This window comes from Eleginops maclovinus, chromosome 23 (genome assembly GCF_036324505.1).
Source record: "Eleginops maclovinus isolate JMC-PN-2008 ecotype Puerto Natales chromosome 23, JC_Emac_rtc_rv5, whole genome shotgun sequence".
Taxonomy (NCBI): Eukaryota; Metazoa; Chordata; class Actinopteri; order Perciformes; family Eleginopidae; genus Eleginops; species Eleginops maclovinus.
Genome location: NC_086371.1, coordinates 5,966,534 through 5,992,346, shown reverse-complemented (window position 1 = coordinate 5,992,346; position 25,813 = coordinate 5,966,534). Strand labels below are relative to the sequence as shown.

The window sequence follows — 25,813 nt, the reverse complement described above, 5'->3', positions numbered from 1 at the left end:
GCCACGGTGATCAACTTGGAGTTTTTACTTCACAAGTTGATGAGGGCCTGCTGCTTGAACGTCCAATTAGTTTTGGTCTATGGTAAGACCATCTCATTTTTCGAAGAGGTGCAGCCTCAGATTGGACTTCACATCTTCTGAGGGACAAACCTTTGAGGAGCACATCCTTTGGAGAATCCAGTCTCTGACTTGGATCACATCTAGTACATCAACTTCCAGCCTTCATTAGTTTTTCCCATACTTTGTTAACATAAGATCAGTCAGACACATGAAGAAACTGCCTGATTTGTGAAGTTGTACAGCTTTGCTTTATGAAGTCTTTATGGAAACTTTTCACAATCCAAGCAGCAAAGCCATCGCTTTTTCAAATCTAACTCAGTAACCATGCCAACTTCTCTAAAAAGAACCTACAGCAAGATACTAATCTTCATTCAAGGGATATATGTACACTTCAGTTAATGCAACTGAGTGTGATCACTGAAATCATGTGCGAACATTTTGGAATGAAGCCAAATTACAGAGAAGTATGCAAGACAGTCGTTCACATCTCTAAATAAAACCTAACACAATGTCATAAAAAATTAGGCATAATATTGCCCTACACAAAACAAACATCAAAAAAAGATGGATATTCTGTATTCATCTGTGACATCAATACCATGAAGGTATAACACATTTGCTATAAATCAAATAAAAGCTTGGGTGCCCAAGGATGTTTTAACTCAATACCATTGAAAACAACTAGACATGAAGCAAAGAGCTACGTAGAGAAGCAGACAGAAAGCAGTATGACATCCACTACTTTTGCAGAACCCCCATAGAGACCCTGCAACAAAAGCATGTGTCAAACAAACTGAATCAGTGAAAAGCACACATCAGAAAAGCTCAAACTGGACAGAGAAATAGTCAGCAACAAGGGCAGCTTAGTGAGTTTGCTGACATTTGCCAAGCACAAACAGATTGTCCTGAGCCAAGACCTCTACTTAAAGCACAAGCAGCAAACACTTACCTTGGTTTCCCGGCATCTCCACAGTGAATGAACCCATCTAGAAATGTCACCATGATCCTAAGCAGCCGACAGCATACCTGGGTTTCAGCTGAAGTGGTCAAGCCTGAGCACTCTGGTGTGAATGAGGACAACCAGTGAACACTGCCAGGTTACCAAGGCCGTGCTGTAGAGCTATATTAATTATTGAATATATCTAGTTCAATATCCTGCCAACCCACTCATTTCAGATACAAGTCTCCATGTTCCATGGTGGATAGAATGCTGAAAATACAAACTCACCAGAGAGAAAGTGAACTTCTTCGCACTCTAAAAACAGTGACTTTCAGGTGAACTACATTTGCTTAATGATTGCTAAGTTCCCTTAAGCCATAACAATGAGCCAGCAAGTGCAAACACAAGGCCCTGCATGCAATCCTTGATGATACTAATTACACATGTGCTAGTCCTGCTGTGACATGTCAAAATGGCTGCTGTAAAAAGATGGTATTTATTTCCTGCTCATCTACTCCGTGCTGCCATTGGTGGCTGGAAACCATAATGCAGCATGCAATTAGCATAACAAATATTGTGTTAACATGCCGAACAAACAATTAGCATGCAACATTTAGCATGATAACAGATGTGTGCTTGCCTACATAGCTAAACATGTTTAGGGAGTGATGTTGGAAAAATAACCACAATGCAACTAATAATTAGCCGATTTATTTTGTATCCAAAGTTTTTTGTATCATAAAGCCATTTAACCTACCACTGGTGCAAGACAGATTTCCCCAAGTCAAAGTGGATGTACTGGCCCTTTAAGGAAGAACCCGCCCCTAAGCACGTGACACAACAAGGAAGTTTGAATGTAACGTTACATTAGCGTTAAACCAAAACCAAAGCCAAATTCTCTTTAATAACACATTAGTTGTAAACATTTTTGCCAAGCTTTGTCTATCAGCAGTCTACTAGCTGTGCTATTAAATACCCAGGTTGGAGTGAGACACAGCAATGAATAGGACATAACGTCAGCAGTCCTCTGTGTCGTTGTTTGTTCGTGCAGAGTTTTGACATGTTGCTGCTGTTTTCTACTTTGACTGTTCTGTTTCCTGTTGGACAAACATCGCTACCACTCGTTATAAATACATGGCCATTCAAGAATGCAACGGCTGCAGGTAGGTCAAACTGTTCTGTGCTGATTAAAAAGTTCAATTCAGTCTGGAGTTCAGTCATGTGACATTGCGGCCAAATCCTGCAGAGAAACACATATAATGCCACCCGAAAAAATACGTTTTTATTTGATATATGTGATGCCGATGTGTCTAAAATTAATGTATAGACAGATAAAGAAGTGTTGCTCTTTATTGCACTGCGTAGTATACCGTAACCTTTCATACTGCTGTGTGGTTGCATTAAAATGTACAGATACAAACAGCAGCTTAGTCTGCCCATCATACTAATTGCCAAGTAACCTACCTTTGTTAGTTTGCCAGTGTGCAAAAATATATATATATATGTTTTCTGTTGTATGAATTAAACAGGTAAAATGATCACTACAACAGTATCGTTTGTTTATGGATGTAAACACCAAGTGCAATTATTTATTTTTTACAGAGAAGGCTATGTTTTTTTTTTTTTAGAAAGAAAAGCAGAGGCTGAATAAAATCTGCCCACGTGTGTTTGATATGATTTGTTATTCTAGTATATTCTCTGACCTATGTTTCGTGAAATGCATCTACTCTAATGACTTGAAAAACAATTACATGTCTATCAGTTTTTGGTTGCAGACATAGTTTTGTCAGTTCATTTAGTGGCATATAGTCATAGCTGTGCACACTGTCAAAACTCTTCATGATGAAGGAGTCGTTGTAATTCACAAGGCTTAAATAACGACTATGTTTTTTCTCTAATATTTATATTCTTTTGATTACATTTTTTCCATTTCATTCTTGATTATAATTCTGATTACATGTTTAGAGCTGAAACAATTACACAGAAAATTAATCAACAACTATATAAACCACCAATCAAGCCTAATTGTTTCAGACATTAATCAATTCAGCCATTTTTCTGCTGCCAGCTTTTCAAAGGTGCGTCTCTCCGTCATATGTAATGGTAAATAGCATTTCTTTAGATTTTGGACATTTGGTCGTAGAAAACAAAACACTTTGTGGCGCACATCTTGTGAAGCTTATAGCCTCTGAAGTTGGACACATTTAGAATTTGGACTTCCATCTTCCACTAATTTTTGATGTACTTTGTTACATCAGATTAGTCCGACACATCAAGCCACAAGAGTCTTTATCCAGACGATCGTACAACAAAGCCCTTCTTGTTTGAAATCTACTGTAGCTCAGTAATTGTACAAACTAGTCTGAAGTGAACATACATAAAGATATTAATATCTTCCTAAGGATAATGTGCAGTAATTCAATGTAGATGAGAGGCAATTATCACAGCAGCGCTATGTACTCCAAAATAATGTCAACAAAATGAGGCAAAACTATGCCCAGGACCAAATTAAAACACATGTCTGAAAATATGAGTATTTGTAACGGCAACGCATGAATGATGAAATGTTTGGAGCTGAGCTATGACAGCTGAAACAATTCAGACAGAAAATCAATCAGCAACTATTTGATCCACAAATTAGTCCTAATTGTTCCAGTCATTTATCAATTCAGCCATTCTCTGCTTTCAGCTTTTCAAATGTGCCTCGTTCTGTCACATGTGATGTTATATTGAATCTTTTCAGGTTTTGGACTGTCAGTGGTAAATAAACAACAAGATATTTCCTTTGGTTCTATAAATTGTAAAGGGCATTATTCACTATTTTCTGTCATCTTATTGGCTAAATGATAACTCAGTTATTAAAGAAAATCATCCGCAAATGAAATTATAATGAAACTAATTAAAATGGTTATTAATAACACTATTCTTTCCATCATGACAGGAGACAGAGTGTGTGTGCTTGTGTGTGTGTTGTATGTGCAATGGAGTGCAATCCTTGACAGGCTCAATAACCAGTATTTTCAGGTTCCCCCTCACACTATTATAAAGTGAATTTTGCAGTATAGTGACTCCACTACAGCTTAACTGCACAAGTATCTAAGACCATCAGAGTGGAAGATGGGGATAGGAAATTGGAAGAACCCACTAGGCTTCATAACTGCCATTTCCAGGTCTGCCCGAAATCTATTTGATTCCCTTCAGGATGATACCTTGGACATGTTCAAGTTGAAACTGAAAATATATCAGCATTGCTTGTAACTTATCAAGTCAAGTGCATTTCCAGCAGGTGCACAGGGAAGAAAAAGATAGAAATGGTGTTGAAAAACTTCAACACATCAAAAGCTGCAGGTGAGTAAAGTTAACAAAAACAATCTCACCGTTTGATTGATGGATACCCTTTAATTTATCAGATGTGCATCACCTCTTAAAACTGAGGTGGGTATGAAAATGGAAAATGTGCCCGGCTATCTGTTCTGTGGGCAGCAATTTAAAAAGTGCGAGCCTCCACTATTGATCGGCCCATGCAGATCTTCTTTCCTTAGGGGGCTTACAGAAGCAGCTGACAATAGCGGGCTAATCTCCTCTTCCATTCTGCTGCGTTTTCAATGTGAAAAGGATTGTAATGCTGATTTTCATATATATATTGAAAGTTAATTATATCCTGAGACAAGAGCACTTTGCGGCGATGGTAGATGGACAGAATCAATAGATGGATGACTCATAAATGATAAGAGGGAATTTGTGATGTAGCCTGCTGAACACAGTGTGCTGGTCGGAGAGTTTAGAGGCAAGCTGGTGACAGTGCTACCAGTTGGTATTTTGATCCCCCACGGGCACTTGGGGGATCAGTGACCAAATGCTTGTCATCTCACAGTCGCTGTTTGTCAGGAATCCATTGCACTGGTCAGCTCATGCATCTGAACCTTTTACATGACTGCTTGGTTATGTAAACTGGGCAAATACTTTGATTATTTACCCTAGATTCTCATTCTCCAAAAAAGCTCAAATACAGGAGACATTTATCGGACAAGAGGGAGGTTATTTTTTAAAGATGTATTGCAAAACAGGATCCAACGTTATTTTTTCTCAGCATGTGACCTTGAAGGGAAAAGTATAAATGGGACAAATATTTGATCAGTTAATAAAGCAAATGATGTGCAGATTAAGTTAAATGTGTTAATTGTGTAATTTCAATGGTTATTTAAAACTGCAATAGTGAACGCAATGAGCAATCCTCGATTTAAAAAATGGATAGAGAGTGTGTGCTCTTGTGTGTGTGTGGTGTATTGCAACCCCCGACAAGCTTCATAACCACTATTACATTCAACAGAAGCGGCAAATGTGTTTCTGATATCAGATCACATTACTGTCAAAATTGCTATAACTAAAATGTAAAGGTACTGTAAACAGTAACAGGAAAGCTGTCTCAAAACAGGACCCAGTTTCTATCTCAGGGTGTGACCTTAACTCACCTCTCCTTTGGCTTAAACTGTGAAAGGTGTCTTTTCACTATGTTCTGTCCTCTTATAGGCCAAAATAAATAATCTGTTAATCGGTTAAGCAGTCACAATTCACAGTAATATCGTCACTGGTGGAGGTTGTTTACCTCTGTCTTGTTCATCACATAATGAATGTGTCTCTGTTTCTCTCCTGTAGCATGGAGCGCCCTGCAGTCGGGCGGCTCGGTGTTGGATGCGGTAGAGAAGGGCTGTGCCCGCTGTGAAATGGAGCAGTGCGATGGCAGTGTCGGCTATGGTGGGAGCCCAGATGAGACAGAAGAGACCACGCTGGATGCCATGATCATGAACGGGTAAACCCTGGACATAAACCGCTATTTAATTGAATGTAAAACTAGCGAATGACATGGTAATGCAGCATGAAGAAGCAGTGGATTAAGCAGAAGGCCGGTAACATGGACAATTTGCATCGGCTGTCGGGGATTTAACAGCTGTTTAGTTTTTGACCAGCTGTCAGGAGTGCAACCTAAAAGCAGCTGTAAAAGTGTAAAAGCCCAGTTTAAATGCTTCCATATCTTATATTTTAGCACTTTTGATAAAGCTTTAATCTCCAGCATTGCTGTTGCTCTGGATTTGCTTATAACTTAAAAATATGAGCAAGAAATAGCTGCAAGTGAACAGAAATGACCTTTATTTCATTAAAAACCATCACTCTAATTAAGAACCTCAAGCTGTCAACATGTTGAGTAACTGTCTTACAATTTACAGCTATGAACTGTTGACCTTTCCTGCAAGCCTTTCTTGAATAAAGCACTAATTAAGATTTATTAGGATCTGAAAACAGTTATCGAGTCCCTCACTACAAACATTTACACGCTCAGTTAAAGCCAGTGCCTGCTCACGGTGACAGACAAAAGGCTCAGCAGTTTCTTATAACTGTATCGAAAGTTCCTTCTTCCTTCTGCTGGAAAAACTACTTTTTCGGTTATAAAAAAAGTCATGAATACATTGTGGGGAAAGGATAGACTCCCACACACTATATCCAATATAGCTGCATAGGAAATACAGCAGAAGCATATTGTATACTTTGACTGAGCCCAATAATGGAAACCCCTCTGCACTTTAATGCAATCCAAAACAGCACCCCTGCAACAGATACCTATAAATACTTTAGCTGTTTTGGTGGATAAATATTAGAAACACCTCTTTATGATGCAATTTATTACATCACCACAACAAACTACAGACTTAAAAAAGTTCCCTCTGACAGTCTCAAATTAAAATTGAACTTAATGCCATAGGTTTGACAGATATATTACAGGGCATTTCTATGAAATTGCATCACACTGTAAAGGGGATTTCTACTTTTCCTGTGTGTGTCTGTATCTTACTCGTAAATATAGGACAAAGGGCTTTGATGATAGTCTGAGTAGCATTTAATGGGTTGACACACTGTGCTTATTAACTCATTTCAACTATAATATGTAAGTTTCCTCGGGTCATAAACTCCACAGGTTGCCTTTTAACAGACACTTCAGTACATCCAGGAAACCACTACTAATGCTTTCTTTCCCTGTAGGGATACAATGGAGGTGGGTGCAGTTGCAGACCTGAGAAGAATCAAAAATGCCATAGGGGTGGCGAGAGCTGTGATGGAGCACACTGAACACACACTGCTAGTAGGAGAGTCAGGTATGTGTGGATAAATGTCCATAAAGAAGTGACAATCTTAACATATTCTTAAATCTGGTCGCTTAAATGTTTGTATATAAATGTAAAACAGAGATGTAAATCATATTTTTGAAGGAGACACCTTTCTTTGGTAAATGTAATAATCACATCTTGCAGTTGTCACATTAGGACGAAGCCTTTTAGGCACTCGTGTAATGTGTTTTTTGCACTTGAAAAAGCTTTGATCCCTAGACGACGAACATCAGCAGCGGGCGATGAATGCACGGATCAGAGCTACATATAACCCTCTCAACATAAATGGAAGGGTTGTATAACAGAAAAGGAAAAAACGAACATTCTTATTATATACAGAGTGCAGAAAAGGAATAGAGGAAATGTAAGGACACTGAAAGCCAGGATTGAAACTTCTGTAGTTCCACTAGTGTCTTGTAAATCAAATTAAATGTCGCGTATGTCAAGAAATCCTTAAATTCATGAAATAACTCATTTTAATTGAAACATCCTTCTCATGTGAACGGTAAGGTTACTACTTTTGAAATCAGTAGCGATGTAAGACCTGACCTCCCTCACAAGCCAAAGCTTAAATGAGATGAGTTTGCCTGCAGCGCCTCTTTTGTTTGTGACCCTTTCTTTCCTTCAAGCCCAAGGTCAGTGTGGAGCAGAATGTGTAACTTGACCTGAAAGTATTACTTCTCTCTCTATAGCCTCTGCGTTTGCTGAAAACATGGGCTTCATCGCAGAAGACCTGACTACCAACAACTCTGTGAATATTTTCTCACAGTGGCTGAAGGGCAACTGCCAACCTAATTATCGAAAGGTGTGTGTGCACATATCAGAGAGTGTGTTTTTCTCACTTGTATTGGCTACAGGCGTGCTCCTTTTAAAAGATGGATAATAAGCCGGAAAACTGACCGGCATACTAAAAGAGTTTATAAAAAAAGTCTGCTTTTGTGGTAGAGGTGATGCCCTACAGTGTCGGGGTTGTTGGTATTCTTTAAGAACAAATCTATTCACTTACTCAAAAATCTCTAGAAAAAGTCCTTTGTCAGCAGCCTTTGTGCTAGTGAGAGTGTGGAGTGTGCTATTTGTCAAATGTACAGCATTTTACACTTAGGGGTGTACAGTTCAAGGAACTCCAGTGATGACCTGTGAGCTGCTGCACTGCAAACTGAGGAGTTAAGTGCCTAGTTCATGTTCCCCTCAACAGGGAGGAAGAGAAAAGCTTTTTACTTCTTGAACTCAGTTTAAGCCCAAACTGTTCATGCCAACATAACATTTTATAGTAATATAAGTAATGTAACGTTATCAGAGCCTGTGAAATATTGGGCTAAAGGTTTAGAAAGTATTCAGTAGCAAATAATAGTATTGGGGAACATTTGATAATTAAAAAAACTAGATATTAATTTCCTAAGATTCTGAATCAATTCACAAATCCAAAAAATACATTTTTCTTTTTTTTCCTGTAGATTAAGTTCTGACATGGGCATATTTTGGAGAAATAAAATGGAATATAGCCTACGCCTACTAATTGTATTAATGTAAAATGCAGCTTTTTCATGTATAACTTGTAGTCCTTGATATTTGAGAAAATGTAAATGTTTTTTTTTAGTAAAAATGTATTTAATTGTGCAAGTTTTGCAGTAAATAAATGTTATCTTTTCTGTCAGGTTTGCCTTTGTGTGTTTAGACAATCACAATTAGCCAGAGGTGGTAGAAGTACTCAGATCTTGTACTTGATCCATAAAAGTGGAATTACCAGAGTGTAGGAATACAGTAAAAGTCCTGCATTCAAAATGTGACTCAAGTACAAGTACAAAAGTATTGGCATCAAAATATACTTAAAGAACTCATTATGCAGATTGGTCCATTTCAGAATACGATGTGTTTTGATTATAATTACTGATGCATTAAAGTGTTATCAAAGCTGGTAAAGGTGCAGCTAGTTTGAATGACTTGTATACTGCAGGGTAGCTTGTGAATTTACTCCAGGTGGAACTAAAGTCTGATTTAAGGGGTTGATTATATTTCAGGTAATCAATCCAAATCTGTAAAATAACTAAAGGGATTAAATAAATGTAGTGGAGTAGAAGTACAAAGTAGCATAACATGGAAATATTCAAGTAAAGTACAAGTATTTCAAACTTTACTTAAGTGCAGTACTGGAGTAAATCTTCTTAGTTACTCCCCTTTGCAAAGCTGATATATATTTTCAAATACAAAAACTCCATAATCCTAAACACCCTTTACTCGCCTCCCCTACGTTATTACCCCACATCCAGTCATGTATGCAACACTTCTTCCAGTTGTAGGATGCATCTGGAAGTATTTCCTTGTGTGTAACAATTTCAGATTGTTCACAGGCACCTCATGAGGCAGACTAGGTGATCCTTATGTAGATTTATTAATGGCCGGCCTGAAACTAATTCATGCTGATACAGATACACACTCTATGGAAATACCCTTTTTTATGGCCTGTGTTTTGGGACTGTTCACCTAAACTCAAAATATGACGTTTTCTAGCAGAATGTTACATCAAAGGAGCAAATGAGCTTTTCACACCCTGCAGGTCAAGCTGCCTGCTACACTCAGTCACTCATAAAAAGCAGAGAGACAGTTAAACCTTTCTCAAACTGCTCTTTCCTCAGGTACATTAGGTTGCCGGTCTCAATAAAACATGGGGACTTGACCGCTTCATTGACACATTTGAGCTGCAGCTGGAATTCAAACTGAGGTGTTTTGCTCGTGCCATGGTTCACGTTGATCAAATCAAGATTTTAGAACCAGACTCCCTACTGTTTTTATTATCCGCTTGGTGACAATACTGCTGATCGTTTTATTGATAGCACATCAAAGCAAATGGCTGCAATTTGCTATGTCTTGTGTGCCATTAAAATGAAGTTGAAGGATGATGAAATTATGCAAACAGTGATACTATTTTTTTCCCTGTCTGAAGAATGTCTTTCCAGATCCTTCCAAGTCGTGTGGACCCTACAAGCCCAGTGCGACAGTGAGACAGAACACGAGGGCACAGCTTGTTAATACGCGCTCCCATGACACCATAGGTAGGTTTTATCTCTTTAACACACAATGTGAAGTCAGCTATCCTCAGGCAGTGCAGTATTTAAGCACTTCATTGAAAGTAGACATGAATGAGATAGCAGTAAAGTGTACCAAAAAAGAGAAACGATAGAAAGACTAACAGAGGTAGAAGTTACAGGGAACAATTCAGGTTTTGCTTGAGAGGCACTGAGAGGAGTGAGGGTTTTAAAGGGGCCCTAGTAGGCTTTGTGGGGTTTTCCCCTTCACTCAGTGTGTTATATGGGTTTCTGTGCATGTAAATGGTCTGCAAAGGCTAAAATCCCTGTGTTCCTTCCAGAGGGAGTTTCTCTCCCACACTCTTTTGTTTACTTATGTAAAATAATAACATCACTATGTAACACTTGTGCTTCTAATACATTGAACTTGATAGGCTAAGTGACGGGACATCTGTAAGCGGTTGTCCAATCACAAAAGAGCCAGCCAGCTAACCAGTCAGAGCAGACTGGGCTCTGCTTTCAGACAGAGGGTGAAAAGAGGAGCTGCAGCACAGGCTAAAAATAAAGAGCTTTTTGAACATTAAAGCATGGAGACATGTCCCAGTAGAGACACAACATACAGATACAAACCTTAAAATTAGCATAATATGTCCTCTTTAATGTCACGCTCAGAAAACCTTCAGCTGTAATAGCCCCACCTCACATGAGGGCTTTAATTGATTGCCAAGCTTTCTTTAGCTACTGATGAACGCAATTCAATACACTTTTTTCCTCCTCTGCTTCAGGGATGGTTGTTCTTGATCAACGTGGTCACCTGGCTGCTGGTACATCAACCAATGGACTAACTCACAAGGTTCCTGGGTATGTATATTAGTGTCATAGAAAATGCTTATCATTTATAGTTTAGCATGCTTTTTCCGGTATATTATGTTTATTATGTGAGTAAATACAATATAAAGCTGCTTTGGATATAGCTACTGAGTAGAAAATGTGTTCATACATGCTATATATTAAGTTTGAGTGATTTCTCCGTCTGTTTGGCCAGTTTAGTTTGGTTGAAAAGGTTTCAAAATGAATTACAATACTGGACAAATGCATAAACATGGTGGCCAGTTGTTACATTTCAAAACAAATGGATGCATCATTATAGATTATAGTTAAACAAATAAGAGGTACAGTCTATTTCTGTCTATACATGTGGCCGTATTCTGTGTTTATACTTTGGTCATATTCCTGTCCTGCAGGCGCGTTGGGGACTCTCCTATTGTGGGTGCGGGGGCCTACGCTGACAGCTCGGCTGGGGGTGCTGCTGCTACTGGAGACGGAGACCTCATGATGCGCTTTTTGCCGAGGTACCTATTGTTTTTCTGACATTTCCTCCTCACTTCAAAATGCGTGTGAAAATAGCTTCCTGTCATAAATTGTCACCCAACAGTGTTTCATATTAAATTCCATAAGACATCTTGACTGGATCTCAACTCCTTTGTGCTCCCTAACCAGGGTTTGTTGTGTTTTTTTTTTTTGGTTAAATATAAGACCGTTACATGACTTCTTCCTTGACAGAAGAATTAGTTTCAGCGAGTATTGACATCTGTGACGTGCAGTTTTTGAACAGTCAATTTCTGGTGTGAACGTCTTGCTGTGAGTACAACTCCAGTATTAGAAAGAGTGGAGGCGGTGACTACATTGCCCCAAAACTGTCATTTGTGGATTGCATAAAAGAGGTGAGATTTTTTTTTTAGACACCGAAGCTGCTGTTTGTTTCCAGGCTGTGAAAATACGGCAGTCTCAGAAGGGTAGTTTTTCTGAGATTTATTTATCCAGGATAGTTTGGGAGTACACATTTTTGTTTTTATTGCACTCTGCTTTACATTCAGAGACACACACAACCACACCCAAGGGCCATCTATTTCAATCATAGTTTTCTGAGTCTCGTCCTGGAAAGATTCGGCGCTGTGGTTTACAAGAAACCGTGCTACTTGTAGACTGAAGTGTGTCTATCATTCATTCTTCTGTCACACAAATCTTTAAAGGTATGGTTACAAAACTTCCTAATGATGTCACTGTCAAAATGTATCATTATCATCACCAGCAACCGGCTGATTTAAAAATACATCCATCGTGTAGGCTGACCCTAAAAATCCTGAATCCCCCCTTTTAACGAGTGTGTTGTGATATAATTAAATGTTAGGCAACTTTCTTTTTCATTTTTAGTTTCAAATCAACCTAATGAGCTTCTTAACCCTTAGACGCTTAAGTGGTTTTGGAAAGGACCCGGTGAGGTGGTTTTCTTGAAGTATCTTCGTAATTACATTTTTTCATCATTTCTTATTCCAGCTATTCCTCAAAAAACATGTTTATGAGATCATGCCATTCCATTTTTAAGTTACATTTTATGAAATTGTAGTTTTTGTATTACTACCCCAAGCGTCCACAAGTAGGTCAAAAATGACCGACATAAATTTTCTCTGGAATCTTAACTTTTGATTCTTATCAACTGTGGCTGTCAGGACACTGTAGACCACACAGACTACATCAGAAGTGACTTTTAAAAATGGCTTACTCTTTGGTCATTATTCTAACTCCTTCTTCATGTGGCCCTCATCATCTTCTTTGAAAAATTCACACTTTTTGTCTCACAATTTTTTTCCCTTTCTACTTTCTTTAAAATGATCACTTTTTTCCTAAAAGATCACTTTCTTTAAAAATTCCAGATTGTTTTCTATATGTTCTATATCTTTTAACAATTTCTTTTTTTTCAAATTTCTGCCTTTTTTTTTTCTTCTAAATTTCGGCTTTTAAAAATGTTCCACTATTTTGTCATTATTCTAACTCCTTCATGTGGCCCTAATCATCTTCTTTTTTCATTTCTACTTTTCTGCGACGATTTTGAATTTCCAACTATTTCTTCGAAATTATCACATTTCTCGTAAAGGATCAGGCTTTTTTTCAAATTCAGATGGTGGAGGGCTTTGTATGTGAGGGTCAGTTGATGCGGTGGGAGACGGGAAGCCACTGTAAGCTCTTTGAGGACTAGGGTGATGTGGTGCCATGATTTGGTGTGTCTGAGGAGTTGGGCGGGTGCATTTTGTACCAGTTGGAGTCTATTGAGGGAGGTTGAACTGATGCCAAACTCTTGAGTTATAACACACACACATTTTAGTAATATAATATGCAAAGCAGGCCTTCTTTTGATATCAGAAAACATCTGATTTTGATAAACAAATGAGTTTTTATTGCAGTTGAGTTGAGACAGGCAAGACAGGAAACAGGATAAGCTGTCAGCATCCAAAAAGAATTAAACAGAAATGTCCAGTTTGAAATCCTATATATTACTGGATAGATACATTTCCCGCTGAAAAGAAGTAGAACCTTAATTTGATCTTATTTTAGCTTTATATTATATAAACGTTGTGTTGTTCATCATACTCTGCAAAGTGACTTGTAGTAGTTTAAGCTGTCAGATAGATTTAGTGATTTAGTGAGATCCTTATATTTGACACCTCAGTGTGTCTTCACATCATATTTGCTTCCATCAGATGTATCCCTCGCTATAATCTCACACACATCCCGATCCTCGTCTTGGTCGGTGGCCCTGACACCACTTGTTAGTCCTCCTCATGTGTACCACGTGTAATCCTGCCAACAGCTACTTGGCCGTGGAGCTGATGAGGGCCGGGGCAGATCCCTCAGCAGCCTGCAAGACGGCCATTTCCAGAATCAAGAGGCATTACTCAGACTTCTTTGGAGCCATCATCTGTGCTAACACAACAGGCCATTATGGTGAGTGCTAATGTGCACAAATGCGTTCCGTTCAGCTGCTGCCAAAGGGCACTCGGGCACTCACTCACTCACTCACTCACACACACACACACACTCACACACTGAGAGATGTAGTCCAGCATATGTACATGCATAGACACTTAGTAAGGCGGTGTGTCTTCATTTGCATTTGATTTCAATTTGTATACATAATTCAATTATTATTTTGGGAAAAAAGTTTAGGGAAAAAAAGTTGTTTTAAATAATAAGGCTGTTGTATTTAGGACGAAACAGATACAGTATTTGTAATAGATACTAAAACAGGTTGTTGTAATCTCAAAATATTTCTTATGGTGATTGTTGCGGCTTCCAAACACAAACCTTTTAGCCGCTGAGAGTCTATGAGGTTTGGGTCCTCAGGTACGTAGATTTATGACGCGCCACAGTAGACCATGACAAAGACACGCTGAGATCCAAATATGCTTAGGTGCATTTATTGAAAGCACAGAGCTATCACAGCGCAGCAAGGATGGATAAATGAATGAATGAGTAGCGGTAGCGGTCAACAAAAATTACGGCTACTCCCAACCCTGACTCTCTCTCTCTCTCTCTCTCTCTCTCATCTGCGTCACCGGTGAGTGCCCACCTTTACGCACACACACTTCCGCACGCACACACGCCCACTCCCAGGTGAACCACCCCCTCTGCAACACACACACACTCTAACACACCGTGCTGCTCATCTTCAGCCTATATGTCTCTTACAGTGATCATTAAAGTATAAGTTTACAACCATTTTAGAATATTGACATATTGGTTGAGGCTTGCACCAGAGCCTTACCTAAACCAAAGTAATCTAAACTTTCAGTACCCAGTAATTTAAGTATACACCATTAACTTTTAATTAAAAGCTACTCTAATCTCATTTACAATATTTAACATTAGGCCTTTTAACATGGACGTGACTGGCCATTTGACAACCTGTTTGCCTTTTAAAAAGGATCAAATCTATGGTTTGTGATATTCATTTGATTTTAGAATAGATTTATTAAAAAACAAAATAGAAAATAAACAAAGATTAAATATACACATAAGTATAGTGAAAGGTATGCATCTAAAGAGCATCTATATCAAATGTAAATATACAGAATTGAATTTAGTATACAATACAATGATGATCTGGAGATGATTTAAAGAGGTTTTCTGTATTATCTGTAATAAAGGGATTGTGCACTGGCTGATCTATTTAAGGATCCGATTAAGAACAGTTATACATTGGGATAAAGGAGTCAACATTTAATTTCACCTGTAGCATTTAATCCGTCTCTCTCTGATCTCCTCAGGTGCAGCCTGTAACAAAGTCCCTGGCTTCTCCCAGTTCCACTTCATGGTGTCAAACTCAGAGTCAGACAAACCCCTCCTCAAATCTGTGGACTGCTTTTAAACGTTGTATGAATCTCTTTGATTAAAACTCTCCATGCTGTATTTTTATGCTGATGATTTTAGTTTCCTTTCATAAATACAAATGTAATTAAAAAAACTAAAGTTTCTTCCAGAAAATTTGAATTTCTGCTTTGATCGTTTAGATTCTTTATTATGTTTTCTTGTGAAACATACACACAATAATGAGTCATAATACAATAATTGGTTGGGTATGATCTGAACTACAATTGATAGATATTCTCTGTTAAGATATAATTAGAAAAATGCAAATCTGATAACGTTACCAAGCTAATGATGGGATATCTTCTATCTGTAGGCATTAGAGTTGCATGCAAAAGTACTGCACTGCTAAAACACATTAACAACCAGGGAGGATGGATATCCCCGGTCCATTCTGCGCCCACTGGAAAAATTCACACTGTTTCCCTTTCTGCAAGCTGCAGGTGTAGAAGTTGCGTCCGTTGTTCGGTCCCAGCTTCAGAACCGTCCTCATTAAACAGCGCTTCCCGTGCTGACAGGAAGGGAAGTGCGTGTCAGCCCACTGCAACAGAGAAAAATTCTCTCAGTTGTCAAATTTGATTTGAATAAATACTTTGAAGCGATTTGCTTTCCAGGCGACACATTGATGAGTTGCTTTTCCATTTTTTCACCTCGAAGAAGTTGCACTTGGTCTCCCTGGGCAGCGAGCAGGAGTAAAACTGTCGTCCCTTATTCTCCCCGTCCTTGTGGACAGCTCTGAGGACGGCTGGACGTCGATGAGATTTACAACAAGGGGCGCTGGGACTGGAAGAAGTGGAGGGGCTGCGGCCTGTCGCTTGTATTTTACGCTTCCTGACAGAAGTAAAGAAACAGTCTTATTAGTTTTGAAATGGATGGAAAATAAACCCTCATTAGTGAACAAACCACCTCTCTTCAGCTGTGTGTGGGAATGTGTTAGTGAAATCCTGTTAAAGCTATTCATCAATCTTTTTTTTAACAATGTTACATTACAATGTCCACAGTGAGATACTTCATCCCACTTATCTCACTGAGTTTGCAAAAAACTTCTCTTATTATAAACTTATTCATGAATAGCCAAGCGAGAGATTCACTCACCCTAGGTTGGGGGCCCCATTTTGAGCATTGTTACTGGGAAAGGGGCTGTGATCAATTCTCATTTTCTTGGATGGTTGACTGTAGGAGGCCAGTGATTCCCCGTTGGAGAGCTCGGCACTTTTCCTCTGCCAGCCACCAGAGGCATAATTGGGGCTTGTTGTCCCTTGGCAGACGCTGTATTTATATAAACCCCGCTCTGCCGCCAAGGAATTCAAATGACTGCCGGCTGAAGAGAGAGGAGAGTTTGCAGGCTTTGTCTTCTTGCTCAAGTCAGAGAAAACAAGGGTGGAAGTCCCGAATGCAGACCTCCAGTTGACTTTGAGCTCCTCTTGTGGCTTTGTGAAGGCAGTGCAGGGGTATTTAATCAAATCAGTGGTGAAGGGTGATGCCTCAGTGTTAGTGCCATCTTTGTGGACTGTGGAGATGGAGAGAGAAATCATTTCATGCTCAGCAGCTGCAGCTTATATTGGTTCACTGTCTGCTCTCGTAAAATCCAGGTTGTTGTTGGCTTTAAGTTTAATATTTCGCTGTAAAAGTTTACAAGTAAGCAGCAGACTGCGGTTCTGTCGTCAAATAAAATGTCACACAATCTGCTGCGCTTAAGATGACCTTATGAACGTGTCTTTGAAACGAGCCCCCGTGTGATAAAACTCTGAGAGAAGTATGTTTTCAGTAATGTTAACAACGATGCCTTACAGAGTCATTACCAGAGCTGTGAGTAAGCGTCACTCTCCCCTCCCTCAACTGCCATTAATGTGCCCTTGAGCAAGGCACTTAACCCCCAGCTGTTTTAGTGAAGCAGCTCAGTGGTCTACGATGGAAAATGGAAATATAACTGTAGAAATGCAAATCAGGATATTACTGGAATAGGAAATGTGCTCAGTCAAGTTTTCTGGAGTGTGTACTATACATTTCCATGGATTTCAGAAGGAATAGCTCATCCAAAAACAAAACTATTATCATAACTTACTCAAACTGAAGTCCATTAAAACAACCGGTTTACTTTGCACACACGTTTGCACTTTCAGAGTTAGATGAGCCCCATTTTGTCAAGAGTTTTATTTAAGAGTTAAGAAAAAACAACATTTAAACTCTGCTGGTTTAAAAAAGTAGTTTTCTGTAAAAAAGGACTCAGTATTTGTTGTGACTTTTTTGACACTGAAGGAAAAAGAAAAAGCTTATTTTAAGTTTTAAAAAAAAGATCTCGATACATTTTCAAAATAATATGCTAAAATGTTTTTATTGGTACTGTAAATTCAACCACATGCCTTGAAAATGAAGGTACCAAGAATGATTTGAGAAGAATATCAGAAACAGCCGCAGGCGTGGAGGCCAAAATATAAAGCTGATATATGAGAGCTTGCATTAAGCCATGCTTGGAAAATTCTGAATGAAAAAAGAAGACACATAAGCAGTCCTTAGTCCTGATATTTCTCAAACAAACACGACCAGCTATTATTAAAACAGCTGGTTTAACTCAACAAAGAGAACCATTCAACTGTGGTCTGTTGCTGAGAGGACATTTCTTTCAAACACTAGTTGACTGCTGCCGTCATGTATCTCCAGATAGTCCGAGAGAAATGGCCAGCTGACAGACATGCTCATTACTTGTTCAGAAAAACAGACACTACTACTACTAAGCTTGACTGCAGTTTCTCTTCGACAACTTGATGTCTGGTGCCTTGCTCAGAAGAACTTGAGTGTCATTGGCAAACAGCATCATTCAGGGATCATTCAGCCAAACTACAGCTACTATTATTTTATCGCTTGCTAACAAGGACCGTCTGTCACCCCCATCCCGCTCAGCGACTGTAAGAAAAACAGCATTTCACTCACCCTCAGGTTTTGGAGTGAGGCAGGCCTCACAGGATTTTGTCGTTGGCTGGTTGATGAGCGTGCACAGTTGACATGCCCAGTCCTCTTCCTCCTTTTGAGCCACGCAATCATTGTTTCTGTCATTGTAGACCCAGCCAATCAAACTATTTCTGACTGGGAGTTTGCTGGATAAAGGAAAGATGAGAGGGACCATGGTTATTGCATTACAATAACTTGCATCCACTCTAATACCATAGACATACTCAGGGAGCAATTTCAGGTGAAAGGGGCTTTATTATTGTTTTTGGGGTTGTGTTTGGTTTGCAAAGGCTAAAATCCCAAAGTTCTCCCACACTCCTTTGTTTACTTCTGTAAAATGCTTATATGACTATGTATTGGCTAGCGTTGCAAAACATTGTAAGTGATAGATTAAGGGGCGGGACATCACTAAGTGGTTGACCAATCACAACAGACTGGGTTCGGGTTTCAGACAGAAGGTGAAAATAGGAGCTGCAGCACAGGCAGTATGAGAAAAATAGAGCTTTTTGAACATTAAAGCATGGAGACATGTCCCAGTAGAGGCACACAACACTAAATATGAACCTGGAAATCAGCTTAATAGGGCCCATTTTTTTTTTACTAGTGAGTAATCTAGTAGATACCTAAGACCTACCTAAGATGATGGTTAATGTGTGAAAACAGGCTCCTTTAGTGTTTATACAAAAGCACACTGGATTAATTGAAAGACTTGATGCACACTTGCACCAGTAACAACTGTTTTGGAATATTTCAAACATTTTTACATCATCCTCCTGATTTAGAGAAAAGTACAGCTGTCTAAATACTAGAAATACTTCAGACACATTACAATAACACAACTAAATTGAAAATACAACTTTCTAAAACACTTCACTAAATGAGAACATTATAACCTTTATGAGTATTAGGTTTTAGGAAGGCTTTTGTATTCCTTGCATTAGTTTCACCTAAGTGTACGTTATCAACTGTCAACTGAGTGTATTTCAATTTTGTACAGTTACATTTTCTTTTTCAGAAATTCTGAGAATTTTTGACTTTTTGCAGAGAAGATACGCTCAGAAATAGAACATTAATTACATTAAATCTGGATAACCTACGTACAGTATCTGCTGTAGAGTAATCAGTCTAGCTATAGTGGATGAGAGGCAGCTTTGTGTACAGATGTGGGGACTGCTGATACTGAGCTGACATAAATAACAACAACATGTTATGTATTCTGTTTTACTGCTGGTTTCTTTGTCTTTATGATACTGGTTATTAGAGGTGGGGGAAATAATCGATACAGACATGAGCCGTATCGCAATATATCGTATCGCAATACTTAGCAGATCGTAGAATCGTATCACGCTAGCATTGTATCGTAGTGATTGATTCCCACCCCTATTACACACATATTTCCCTGATTACCTATACAGCAGACCATTAATCCTTAGAAATTGCAAACAGAAAATGAGCAATACACATTCAACATTCAACAGCTATTATTGTAACCTCATTATGGGAAACACAAGCAAAGAGAAGAGGCGACTTTAACTAGACAAACATTTGCGGTTCAGGCAGAGGATGAAGAAACGCGACAACGTGTTTCACATAATAGCTGCGAGCATACATGTTAGTGGGCTGACATGAAGCTCAACAGGGTTTGACAAGAAGGCAAAGCTGCAATGCCAACAGTCATGAAGGAGGAAAGTAGCAGCAGCTTTCAGAAAACTTTCCTCACAGATTGCTTTATCAGCTGTGTAATGCGTTGTAAGGGCTTTAGGCGCTAACCCCTCGCAAAGCTTTGCTCAAATACAACCCAGGAGGTGTTGAGCCTGTGCCCTGTCTGGCAAACACAGCCTTATATGCGCATTAATTTCCCCCATAACACTTCCCACTCCCTGCCAAGCCCATCTGCCTGCAAAGATGGCCTCTATAAATATGAAAGCATTATCTAAAAGGCTTTAGAACTTTCTGCAAAGACTTGGAAAAATGACAACTGGTTTTACCATGTTGCTCTGTGGCATTAAATTGAAATGTATTAAAACTTAAAAGCCTGCAAAAGGGGCTGTATGCTATATTAGAAAATGGTACTGTAGAGAATGAATTACACATCACCTTGTTTATTCTTTAGAAGTGTAAACATAACAATTATCCATATCCTGTAGATTCAATATTAAGTTGTAAAGTATTTCATTAAAAGTGGAAGTGGTGCATTCAAATTGACAAATACAGATGTGTAAGGAACAAATACCTGAATTACTTTTATATTATTGGATCATTGTGATGTAAGCAGTACTTAGAAAGGATTGTCTTTTTGGAAACAAATGCAGTTTCACTTGCAATGGTTTCACTTATTTGTAAGTACCTTTGGGTAAAAGTTTCAGCCAAATGAAATGAAGTGTACAGTACAATCCTTTTACAATAAAAAGGTTATATTATATTTTTGTGCAGCATCCAAGTGTAAACTCCAACAGTCCTTAGATAAACGGAGGTGCCAAAGGTATTTGAGGATTTCTACCACAACTCAAAGCTGGAAGAAATGAATGATGCATCATCTAGTTCCTTTTAGAAGTAAATGCTGAAAATGTATAGAAAATCAAAGCTATATACAGTATCATTGTGATATAAAGGGCATCCTTTTTAATCTTTAACTACTGGATATTATGCATATCAATTTTTTTGTGGAATGTTTCAACACTCAACAAAATATATATATTTTTTGTCAAAAGGCCAAAGGTATTTAAGGATTTCTACATGAGCTTAACCCGTACTGGTATGAATTACACATCATGTAGCTCATTCTTCAGAAGTAAATACTGTACTGTAGAAAATCTAATAATTGCTATATGATTTATACAGTAAAATTGGGATATAAAGTGCAGTTACATATACAGTAATTGAAAAAAGGGCATGTCATTTGTTGTTACTTCCGACAATGGAAGCAGTGTTGGCATCAAACACTTTTGCACAACACTGGACCAAGCCCCAACAGTTCTTTGAAGAATCGAAGTCAAAGTGCCACAGGTCTTTGAGGATTTTTACCTGAGCTCAACCTGGCTGGGATCTCCCGTCTGACAGCTCTCGCAGAGGTAAGTCATCCTGCCGTTGTCTCCAAGACGACAGACCGTGATGGCGTGAGAGCACTGGCCGCACTGGGGACGCTTGTAGACTTTGTAATGTTTGTAGAGAGGAGAGCCAGATTTGCGACACTGATAGAGATGAAGAGGGCAAACAAGGAGTGAATAAAAGGGAGATTATAAAGAGAAAAAGAAAAGCACATCCACCTCTCCTCACTTCTATAATCGTCTATTATGCACGGACAGGAATGTTTGTTTTCTCTAGGCACTGGGGCTTAGCATTTTTCTATCCTTCCTCTCCAATAAAGGCAGATTTAATTTAATCCATTATTTCACGTCAGTCTAAATGAGGTGTCAGCTACGTACCCATAAGCCAATGTGTATGCACATATAAAGCTATGATTACCGGCAAAACCATTTCAAATATTATTTTTCTTGCTTCAAAAACTTCAAACCTTGTAAAACAGAAGAGTGAAATCCCGCGTCATCTTCACCACGTGGTGGATCTGCTCATCTGTCAGCTGTTTAACCTGAGAATAAAGCAGCACAGTTCCCAGCAGGTGAGTGAATACAAATATAACTCTTCATATCAAAAAACACAGATGAAAGCTGCTTCACAGTCAGCAAATCAATAATAGAAGCATATAAACAATAAAAAAACGCATGACATGAAAGAAAAAAGAGGAATTCAAATGATGCAACAGAGAAAAATGACATACAATGCATTTCCAGGACTTAAAACCCCAGGCAGCGAGAACCTGTCTCTGGCTCACTCAGTGTAAAAAAATATCTAAGGCACACAGACGTACAGCTCTTGTGGCTCTTTCCGGACACCTAGAGGCTCCATAATAGAGGCTAGGCTCACATAATATTCACTGGTCTCAGGAGAAGCAGGGGCCAAAAGACTTAATATTCTGTTCCAGCATGATTTTTAAACCCTATTTTATATATTATAAATGTATTCCTAAAGGAGAGCTGAGCCACAGTAGGGGAAAAGCAGGGCTGCACGATTTGGGAAAAAACAACTAATTGCAATCATTTTTTTAATTGTGAGCTAAGAAGGAATTACCATTTTTGAAAGCATTTTTCACACTACTAATACAGAAAATGTATTAAAATGATCACAGTGTGATATATATTTTGCACCACAGCACTTTTCACATGAATTGCCTTTACCAATTATTGTGCTTACTGCGATTTGGATATTGCGTTAGTCCATATTGTGATTTAGAAAGAAATACGATTAATTGAGCGGTATTTACTCTGCAAAGTGACTTCTCCCGGAAATGAATAGGTTGTACTTAAATGAAAGTGGAAGAACTAGAGTGTAGGAATACTCTGTTACAAGTAAAGTCATGCAATGGAAAGTTAAGTATCTTACAACTGTACTTAACTAAATGTACTTAGTTAATTTCCACCTCTGCCTAAGAGTAATGTGAAGCATTTGAATTTTTCACATTTCACATATGATGATCAGATCATGAATAATAAATATTTGAGTGATGTTTTTTATTATAAGTCAGAGATAAAGTCTCAATAAAGACTATAAGCATCATGACAATAAATGAAGTCATTTCCATGTTTCAAACTGAACGTACGTGTCGCAATGCGCCGGTTTGTCTTTCGCTCTTTCACCTTACTTCATTTCAATGCATCACTCAATAATACAAACTTTTTTTTTTTCCCTGCGAGAGTTGTCTTGCATTTTTATTCTCTTTTTTAGTTCCTCTGCTGAACACAATCCATCATCTCTCCCATACCTTCACGGCTGGATGGAGGCCCGAGTCAAACAGGGCTTCGTTTTTAATGATGTTGCCGACTCCCGGCATGACGGCTTGGTCTAGGAGAACGTCACAGAGTATTCTGCCACTTTGGCTCCTCACTGCCTCCTCAGAGCGGGAGAAGCTGAACTTGGGGGAGCACACATCCAGACTCTCCATAGCCCTCACCTTCTGCTCGCAGTCCTCGGTCAACCTGCAGACACACAGTTTTACAGAACAGAAAGAGTTTAGAAAATATACGGCTGCTGTTACGGAAAGTGTGCTGCGAGGTCAACTGGAGCACACATTTTAAAATTGTTTCTTTCATTTATTCTGTTTCACTTTGTTTATTATGAGATAGGAGAGCACAGGTTACAGTTTCAGACAGCAGGAATAAATGTCTGTCTGGCTGCAGAAAAGTACAACAGGACCTTAGAGTCAATGAACAGGACAAATGTCCAGGCTGTGTTTTTCATGCAACAATAGCCGCTGTCTTCAGACACAGCCTAATGTAGGACAAACTCACTGAATGAGACTCATACCCCAAGGTGAACTCCTGTCACCTCAATCTATCTAGGCGGTGTGCTGGTGTCCCCGTTACCTTATTTCCACAGTGCTGTCAAAGAAGCACACAGTGTCGTTAGTCAGGTGTACTTCCAGCACGGGTACGGAGCCATTCCTCTCCTTCTTCGTGGCAGGGTTTATACGCATTGATCCATTCATACCAAAGTGGACTCTAAAGGATGTGAGCATGAAAGGAAGAAGGGAAGAAAAGACAAATTCCACTTAAAGATAGCATGTCTCAATTTATCTCAGACTAGGCAACAAAAGGACAGAAAGGTGGCCTTGTGTTTGCAGACACTAGTGTGTAATGGAATTGTCACAGGCTCCAGGAGAGCAGTACCTTGTGTGTCTATCAAGTGGGCTCTCCACAAGGCTACTGAGTGTTTTTACAAACCAATACAGCTGTATGCCCCATACTCAGGACTAACTGATTTATTTGTTGATTACTTTAAGACACGTCAACTGTGTCAAAAAATATATAAAATATAGCTTATACATTTAACATAAGATATACTTTATTGAACCCAATTTGAAAATGTTTTTCGTCACAACAGCATGTAAACACACAGCGTCAGAATAAGAAGGAGTACAAAATAAACAGACATAAACAAAAACAGATGTCTTATCTATCCCTTTTAAATGAATACCTGCACTGTATAAGACAATTGTGAACAATGGAAGTAAGATAAGATACTTTAGCACAAACAAATTGCAATGCCACTTCCTTATATTAAGTATGTGTTTTTTTAAGCATTTGATTAACTGGATCTGCACAAAACAGACAATCTTCTGTATTTTATAAAAAATAATATAGGAATATGTATGTGTGTACAGTACAGTATGTACAGTATGTGTGTGACAAAGTATGATTAGTAGAAATAAGAACTACATCTGGAATTCAGGTCACATAATCAAACAAGAAGAAGCTAGGAGGAAACGTTTTTAGTGAACATCTTACAGTTTACATTACCTCAAAGCTTTTGCCCCGAAATACATAAAGAGCTCCTTGCCAAGCGTTTCAACCCCGGTGTACGGACAACCATGAAACCTTTGGAAGGCATTTCCTCCGGAGTTTTCTTTCTGTTAAGAGACATATGACGGTAAGCAACACCAGTTAGCGTGCACTGCCTGTTAACGATAGTATAACAACCTCTCTTTATACACCCATGATTAACACAGGACAACACGCAAGCCCCAGCTCTTATAGTGACATAACGTTACTTACAGTGGAAGTTGTCAAACTGCCTTTGATCTCGTTCATTTGTTGTCCTTTTTGGACTTTTGCTCGGATTTTCTCTCCGTTTAATGTCACACCCGGACCTTCAACCATGTTTGTGATCAGATATTAAAAACCATTTAACAGTAAAAGTGTCCTGCAGCTCGCGCCTGAAAGGATTCTGAAAGTTTGTTGTCGTGTGATTCCCCGCCACGGGATTCAATCTTGCGCATGCGTGGTCTGGTTTGTATCCGGAAATGGGCGCGGCATGGTACAAGCGTGCATGTTCACCTCTCATTATACATCCATGATGTACACGAGAGCGGTATTCATTATAGGTGTGATTGCTTTTACTCTACTTTTTACATAATCATATCACTGGTAGCATAAACATATAGCACAGATAGATCTGCCTTTATTTCAAAAGTGTCCCCTTTTCTTTCCAAGTATTTTTAAGGAAAATTAAGAGAATAATTATTTGTGCACCATTCAACCCAGCCATGGATGTATTAAGGCCTTTACACGTCACTAATGTTTTACTTCCTTTCATTTATTGGGAAATTACAGTTTAATATAACATGTTAAATCAATCATTAGATATCAGTTGTTGTGAAATGTTGTAAAGCTTGAGCTTCTTAACATTATTTGATACAAACCCTTAACATATTCAGTACAGTTAAATATTAAAATACAATGATTTACTTTATTTAATACATGTGGAAAGAATATGTATTGCATCTAGGATAGGGAGTACTTTCATTGAGAGTCCACTTGAGGGCGGTGGTGTACCATTATTGTTCCTGCAGTTTAACAAAGCCATGTGATGTAACCTGAAATGAATAATAGACAGACAGACAGACAGACAGACAGACAGAC

The 25,813-nt window shown here is 38.7% G+C and overlaps 2 protein-coding genes across 2 annotated transcripts; one reads left to right on the top strand and one right to left on the bottom strand.

Moving 5' to 3' along the window:
* The first annotated feature begins 1,829 nt into the window (after positions 1 to 1,829).
* aga (aspartylglucosaminidase) lies at positions 1,830 to 16,011 on the top strand. The gene is made up of 9 exons (XM_063877113.1): positions 1,830 to 2,163; positions 5,657 to 5,810; positions 7,037 to 7,149; positions 7,854 to 7,966; positions 10,103 to 10,211; positions 10,970 to 11,045; positions 11,429 to 11,536; positions 13,834 to 13,967; positions 15,290 to 16,011. The coding sequence occupies exons 1-9, from the start codon at positions 2,061 to 2,063 to the stop codon at positions 15,388 to 15,390; spliced, it is 1,011 nt and encodes a 336-aa protein (XP_063733183.1). The 5' UTR covers positions 1,830 to 2,060; the 3' UTR covers positions 15,391 to 16,011.
* neil3 (nei-like DNA glycosylase 3) lies at positions 15,122 to 25,191 on the bottom strand. The gene is made up of 10 exons (XM_063877112.1): positions 24,947 to 25,191; positions 24,692 to 24,801; positions 23,759 to 23,893; positions 23,158 to 23,371; positions 21,853 to 21,927; positions 21,363 to 21,529; positions 18,321 to 18,484; positions 16,485 to 16,899; positions 16,040 to 16,220; positions 15,122 to 15,930 (listed from the first exon to the last, which is right to left on the bottom strand). Exons 1-10 carry the CDS (start codon positions 25,049 to 25,051, stop codon positions 15,748 to 15,750), a joined length of 1,749 nt encoding a protein of 582 aa, XP_063733182.1. The 5' UTR covers positions 25,052 to 25,191; the 3' UTR covers positions 15,122 to 15,747.
* Between the last annotated feature and the right edge of the window lie 622 nt (positions 25,192 to 25,813).

Bases quoted from the DNA above. Each gene is read 5' to 3' on its own strand.
- aga (XM_063877113.1), top strand. From the start codon at position 2,061: ATGTTGCTGCTGTTTTCTACTTTGACTGTTCTGTTTCCTGTTGGACAA. The intron at 5,811-7,036 runs GTAAACCCTGGA...CTTTCCCTGTAG, and splicing joins GATGCCATGATCATGAACGG to GGATACAATGGAGGTGGGTG. The intron at 11,046-11,428 runs GTATGTATATTA...CCTGTCCTGCAG, and splicing joins CTAACTCACAAGGTTCCTGG to GCGCGTTGGGGACTCTCCTA.
- neil3 (XM_063877112.1), bottom strand. From the start codon at position 25,051: ATGGTTGAAGGTCCGGGTGTGACATTAAACGGAGAGAAAATCCGAGCA. The intron at 23,894-24,691 runs GTAATGTAAACT...CACATCCTTTAG, and splicing joins TTCGGGGCAAAAGCTTTGAG to AGTCCACTTTGGTATGAATG. The intron at 23,372-23,758 runs GTAACGGGGACA...GTGTGTCTGCAG, and splicing joins GACAGCACTGTGGAAATAAG to GTTGACCGAGGACTGCGAGC.